General features: G+C 61.5%; 1 protein-coding gene across 6 annotated transcripts in view; it reads left to right on the top strand.

The window, feature by feature from the left end:
- Positions 1 to 6,027, top strand: part of Litafd (LITAF domain containing) — a 15,400-nt gene extending 9,373 nt beyond the window's left edge. For 3 of the 6 annotated variants that reach the window (XM_048789185.1, XM_015490736.2, XM_015490737.1), the window contains exons 2-5: positions 1,301 to 1,537; positions 2,951 to 3,007; positions 4,548 to 4,692; positions 5,027 to 5,170. In XM_048789185.1, coding sequence (XP_048645142.1) covers positions 1,423 to 1,537; positions 2,951 to 3,007; positions 4,548 to 4,692; positions 5,027 to 5,135 — 426 coding nt within the window. In that variant the 5' untranslated portion in view covers positions 1,301 to 1,422 and the 3' untranslated portion in view covers positions 5,136 to 5,170. Of the gene's footprint in view, positions 1 to 6; positions 1,218 to 1,300; positions 1,538 to 2,864; positions 3,008 to 4,547; positions 4,693 to 5,026 lie in introns of those variants that run through there. The other 3 variants (XM_015490735.2, XM_048789184.1, XM_048789183.1) reach the window with 3 other exon arrangements.
- The last annotated feature ends 275 nt before the right edge of the window (positions 6,028 to 6,302 follow it).

Genomic DNA, 6,302 nt, shown 5'->3' with positions numbered 1-6,302 from the left:
GAGACAGGGTCTCACTGAGTTGCTTAGGGCCTTGCTAAGCTGCTGAGGCTGGCTTTGAACTCGGGATCCTCCTGCCTCGGCCTCCTGAGCCGCTGGGATTAGAGGTGTGTACCCTGCCGGCTTCTGTTTGTGTTTCTCTGACACTCCTCCCGGAGCGCCTCTTCCTCTCCTCCTCTCCCCTCCTGTCCTGACACGTCCTGCCCCGTTCCCATCTCTCTCTCTTGCTCATTTGGCAGCTGAGGAGTAGCCACAGGGTGACTTCCAGACGGAGCCACAGGGCGCTCTCCCAGCTACTGCACTGAACAGCACGGTGCCTGGTCACAAATGGCCACTTCACTCTGGGGATGGGTTTCTGGAAAGAGCACTGCCAGGCCAGGGTCCCTCCTCTGTGACTGCCAGGTGTGGCCAGGTCCGGCCTTGTCAGAGGCAGGAGGAGGCTGGGTCCTGGGACTTGGCATAACCGTTGGTTCTGTCCACCCAGGCTGAGCTCTCCTTGGTCGTCCCCATGTGCCCTGGCATAGGACAAGTCCTGCAGTCCCTGGTGGGACCCCATGTTCCTGGCTCCCAGGCAGCCGTGACCCTGTGTGCAGCTCAGCTGCCTTTGGCATTGAGAACAGCCACTGTCACGGGAGCTCCTCAGGTCCCCACCAGCCAGCCTTCTTTTATTTTCTTACATTTGATTGATTGATGGATTGATTGATTTTTGGTAGGAGGACGGAACCCAGGGGTGTTCGACCACTGAGCCACATCCCCATCCCTTTTTATGTTTTATTTTGAGATGGGGTCTCACTAAGTTGCTTAAGGCCTTGCTAAGTTTCTGAGGCTGGTCTTGAACCTGAGACCCTCCTGCCTCAGCCTCCCAAGTGGCTGCAATTGCAGCCTGCCCCACCATACCCAGTTCTGCTCTGCTCTCGTTTTAAGATGACCGTCCACTGAGCGCATCCAGGTGGTATAGCTGTTTCTCAAGGGCCCTGTGGGGTTGCTCTTATTTTGCCTGTTTTACGGCAGAGGAGGTGAGGGCTGGAGGTGCAGAAAAGTGTCACCCAAGTCCCCAGAGCTGGACAGCACAAGAGTCAGGTGGCCTGGTGAGGTGGACCCCCACGTGCACACGTGTTCCCATGCCTAAAGAAGTTTCTAAACCAGAGGACGTGGACGTCCTGGTCATGGGTCCCTTGGAGAAGAGCTAGGTGTGGCAGGACTCCCGCCCCCGGCTCCCGGTCAGTCCCCTGGCCTCAGGAGTCCTCCCAGCCTGGGAGGGAGTGGAGACTGAGCCTGTGGGTGGCCCCCGCCCCTTCCACAGGAAGCTGGGACAAGGCAGCCTCTGGCCTCATGAAGACATCACAATAGTGGTCAGTCACCCAGCCAGGCAGCTGGGGCGGCCGTTGCTTCTCTCCTGCTTGTCTCTGGCCACCAAGCCTCACCATGAGGACTGCTCAGGATGAGGACCAGGAGAATGAGGACACGGAACCCCAGGTCACCAGGACACCACTGCTGAAACAGAGGAAAAAGGAGGAGCCAAAATGGAGCCAACCTCAGGGTGAGGGGCGGGGGCTGAGAGTGGCCAGGGACAGGGGGATGCTGGGGCCCACGGGGAAGCAGGAGGCGGGATGGGGCCACCTGGCCCAGCCAGGGCAGATCCCCGGGCTCACCACCTCCCCCAAGTCCCACCGCCCCACCACCCAGGTGACCCCACAGGGACACGGGCAGCAAGGCCTCTGGCAGCACACACTCTCTTTGAGCCCACAAGGACAGGTGGCTGCGGACATCACATGGGGCCAGGTCACTGCCCGGCCTGGGGGACATGGCCCTGGAGAGTCCCCAGTCACCTCTCACTGTTGATGCCTGGTGGCGCCAGCAGGGGTCGGCAGGGCCACAGGGCACTGATGGCAATGCTGCTCACAGCTGGGAGTGACTCCTAGGGGGGAGGCCCAGGGGGCTTCATTTCTGACCCTCCTTTGTCTGTGAGAGGGATGAAAACCTGCCGGGCAGGGATGCGGGACCTCTCCCTGTCCTGGGGAGTGGAGCCAGTGGGTAGGACAGGGAGGGGCTTGCGTCTGCCCCCACCCCAGCAAGCTCGGGTGGGAGGCCCAGGAGCCCCCTCCAGCCTCCAGCCTCCAGCCTCCAGCCTCCCTTCCTGGGAGGGGCGGGAAGAGCCGGTGGTGGAGAGAAACCCTGGGTCCCTGTGCAGGACAAGCCACGGGGCTGTCCCTGGAGACACGGGGACCCTCTGCCCACACACGCCCAGGAGGCTCCCTCTCCTGCCCACCTCTCGGGTCCCAGGCTCCGGACTCCCTTGTCGGAGCCGCTTCCTGAGCCTGTGGGGCAAGGTGGCAGCTGGGAGGAGGGGCTGGGGCCCGATGAGCAGGTGGGGTGCCCAGACACTGCGGGAGGACCTGGGGCTCAGGGAGCAAGTCTGGGAGAGTGGAGGGCAGGACCCATAAAGGCCTCCTCCCAAGGAATTGGGCGCAGCCCATTGGGGAGCCATTCTGACAGAGGCAAGGGGCAGAATGGCAGCGTGGACTCCGGAGTCGGGCCTTTCGGCTCCATCCTTGGCTGTCACACTTACTTACTGGGACCTCAGGAAAGTCTCCTGCTCTCTGAGTCTAGTCTCACACCTGCTGCTGGAATAGGGGAGCCCCGTGCTGCGGGGCAGGAGGACTGTAGGAAGTGTGTTAAGCACCCAGCTCAGAGCGCGGCTGGCGATGGACGGCCCGAGCTCCCGTGTCCTGGGCCACCTGGTGCTGCTCCCAGGAAGAGCTTGTATCCCAGGACACGAGGGCACAGTGCAGTCAGACGTGCCCAGGTTCAAATCCAGCTCCTCCACCTACGGCCACGCAGCCGTCGAAGCTGACGCATCCTTCCAGGCCCCATCTGCTCTCTGGAGTGGGCACCTGCCCGTGGGCACTCAGTCCTGGCAGCTGAGGGCGCTCTTCCCTCCTCTCTCCTCAAGGGCCACGGCCTCCTTACAACCCTCCTGCAGGAGGCTCCCGCCCTCAGCAGCCCACAGGTGAGTGCAAAGTGCCCTACACCTCTCTCCTCGCACACACTTCCTGCTCAGACTGCCACAGGCCCCTGGCCTGACCATGGGCCCAAGCTGCCCGCTGGAAAGCCCTCCTCCCAGCCCCATGGCTCCGTGGCCCTGCATCTCGTTAGGGCCTCTCTGTGGCTCCCACAGGCTGTCCCAATGTCAGTGGCCTTGAGCATCACTCTGACCAATGTGTGGTCATTAGTAGACACCCTGGCGTACAGTAGGTGCTCAGGAGATGCTTGTAAACTCCCTGCAAGCACATCACCTCCACCTGGGTCACAGAGATGGAGAACACAGACCCCCAGGAGGGGCCTAGGTTTGGGGATTCTCCATATTTTCCAAGGAATGCTCAAGCACTCCAAGGAACGGGCAGGTTGGACTGAGGGTCCGCTTCGCAGTGCTGCAACTAATGCACAGAGAAAGGTCTGTTCTGCCTCCCAGTCCTGGGGTTCCAGTCCATAGCTGGCCAGTGCCACTGCTCTGGGCCTCTGCAGAAACCAGATGCCCACGACAGGGAGGCAATGTCAGAGCAAACGATTCCATCACGATCTGGGCAGCAGAGAAAGACCAGGGTCCCACAGTGTCCTCAGATCCCAGTGACCTAAGGACCGCCCCTAAGCCAAGGTCCACACGCCTCCCAATAGCGCCACCCTGGGGACCAAGCCTTGAACACACGGACCTTTGAGAGACACTCACGCAGACCATAGTGGACAGTAAATTCCCACAGGTAGCCTCAGGGTGACACAGTGACAATGACCTCTCCCTTGGAGAGCGCAGACAACCCTCAGGTCCCCCATCCTAGCTTCCTGCCAAGTGCGGGGCATGTCACCCTCCCCTGCCTCCGAGCTCACCCTGGCGCAGCCCCACCCCTCTCCAGGCAGGGGGTGCAGACAGACCTGGCTCTGCTCCAGGACACTGTGGAGCGCCACCAGCGTTCTTGTTCTTGCTTGGGGGCTTATTTTGGGGCGCTGGGGTTCCCCCAGGGTCCCACGCATGCTGGGCGAACGCTCCCCTCTGAGCTGCGCCCGGAGCCTCAGCAGCATGCTCTTGACAAACCCAGCCACCAAAGGACACAGGGAGGGCCGCCGTCCCAGGTCGCCAGGCACACCTGTGGGCCAACGTCCAGGTGCAAATCCAGCGGCGAGACTGCCTGTTCTTTCCACCACAGGCATGGGGACAGACTGGGGCTAACCCCGCAGGTTGAGAAAGGGGGTTGAGCTGGGCAACTGGCTGGACAGAAGGGACCTGGGTTGGACCCAGAGGTCCTCCAAACCCCCTGGGTCCTGACTTTGCCCGCCAGTCAGAGCGTCATGACTGGGGGGGAAGGAGTCCTGAGGCTGATGGGCAGGTGGATAATGGGTGGCACGACCCTAGCCAGGTGGTCTTGGGTGCTTAGATGACCAGCAGGAACAACCAAAAGACAAGAAGTCACAGCGGGGGTGGTGTGTCCAGCTGGGTTGGGGCCAAGGGTGGGGGTGAGGTGGTTCCGGTCTGACCTGCCTCTTACCCCTCCCTCCAGGAATATACACCAACTTGCCCAGGATCTCGACCTCCTTGCCAATGCGCACCACATGTCCGTACTGTGGCAACCAAATCGTCACGGAGATTACTCCTGTCAATGGAGTCCTCAACTGGCTAATGTGCTTAGGCCTCTGTTTGTGTGGGTGAGTGGCTGGCCCTGGGCTCCAAAAGGCCCTGCCCCCGCTTGCAGGGGGGGTTCCTCCTGGGAGAAAGGGCTGGCATCTAGCAGCCAGGTGGGCAGCAGGGGAGTTTGTGGAGGACAGGCAGGAGCAAGGACAAGGAGTCACGATGCTCGCCACTGACCACACTCAGTGGGAGTCACGCCTGCCACAAGAGGGTCCCCAGCAGTGCCTGTCACCACCATGGGGAATCCCTGGCCTATGGAGTCGCCCAGCAGCTTATAGGAGGCTGGCCGTCCGAGGGCAGTGAGGGCCAGGGCCAGGTGGTGCACTTATAGGCCATGCCCTATGGCTGCAGGTGCTGCCTGGGCTGCTGCCTCGTGCCCTTCTGGATGCGAAGCCTGAAGGATGTGACCCACTCGTGCCCCGTGTGCAAGCACCATCTCTACCACTACAAACGCGTGTGACCCCTGCCCTGGAAATAAACCTGCTGACGCTCCTGCACGTGTGTCCTGCGCCCGGCCATGCCATGGCCTCCTCTGACTCCAGTCACCAGGGAGGTGGGGTGTGGCCCACAGGAGCCTGGAGCACAGCAGACGCGCAGGCCACGCTGGCTGGATACGGGAAGGGTCCTGTCCCTGAGATGCCCAGCGCAGACCTCAGCCTGCTGTCCACCAGGAGGCCCGTCTTTCGCCCTCACCCACCCGCACCCAGGCTCTCAGCCGGCCCTGCGGGTGGACTAGCACTTGGTACCGAGTGCAACCCCAGTGGGCATCTCCCTGAGCCGCCCTCCCCTGGCCGGCGCTGTCCAACTGGGGTCCCACCTGGGCCTCCTCTCCCACCCACTCCTGCAGCCTGCAGCCTCTCTCCTGTGCCTCAGAGAGCTCCCTCTCCTTCCTGGGGGCAGGGTGGCTGCAGCGGACACCACCTCTTCTTACCCCAGACCCCTGCCCTGTCCCTGCTGCCCTGCAGGGACCTGCAATGGCCCTGCTCAAGTCTGCCCTGCCCTCCTCACCACTGGGGGCTGCGATTGGTTTGGGCAAGGGTCAGTCACCTCAGCTTGGACTGTGCCGACACATGCCCAGACCCTGCCACCCTCAGACCAAGATTGATTTTTTATTTTGGTTTTTGGTACCAGGGATTGAACCCAAGGGCACTTAACCACCGAGCCAGGCATCACCTTTTTTTTTTTTTTTTAAGGGTAATTATTTTTCAGTTGTAATTGGGCACAATACCTTTATTTCGTTTATTTATTGTTCTGTGATGCTGAGGATCAGACCCAGGCTCCGCAAGTGCTAGGCGGGCGCTGTACTGCTCAGCCCCAGGCCCAGCCCACATTTTATCTTCTTAAATTTTGAGACAGGGCCTTGCTAAGTGGCTGAGGCTGGCTTTGAACTCACGATCTTCCTGCCTCAACCTCCCAAGTCCCTGGGATTACAGATGTGGGCCACCCCGCCTGGCCAAGTTCCAGTGCTTAAGGCTGGGCCACCTGAGGACACCTGTGAGCTGGCTCCTGCCTCCCCTGCCCCACTCTAGCCAGAACCAAGTGCTGGGCAGCCACCACTTGGGGCACCTTCTGTGGGGCCCCAGCACTGCCTCCCAACCCTCTCCCCCAGCCCCCCCCCACCCTCAGT

This window comes from Marmota marmota, unplaced genomic scaffold, assembly GCF_001458135.2.
Source record: "Marmota marmota marmota unplaced genomic scaffold, marMar, whole genome shotgun sequence".
In the NCBI taxonomy this organism is placed as follows: Eukaryota; Metazoa; Chordata; class Mammalia; order Rodentia; family Sciuridae; genus Marmota; species Marmota marmota.
The sequence above is the reverse complement of the archived record's forward strand: the minus strand, read 5'-3'. Positions and strand labels throughout refer to the sequence as shown.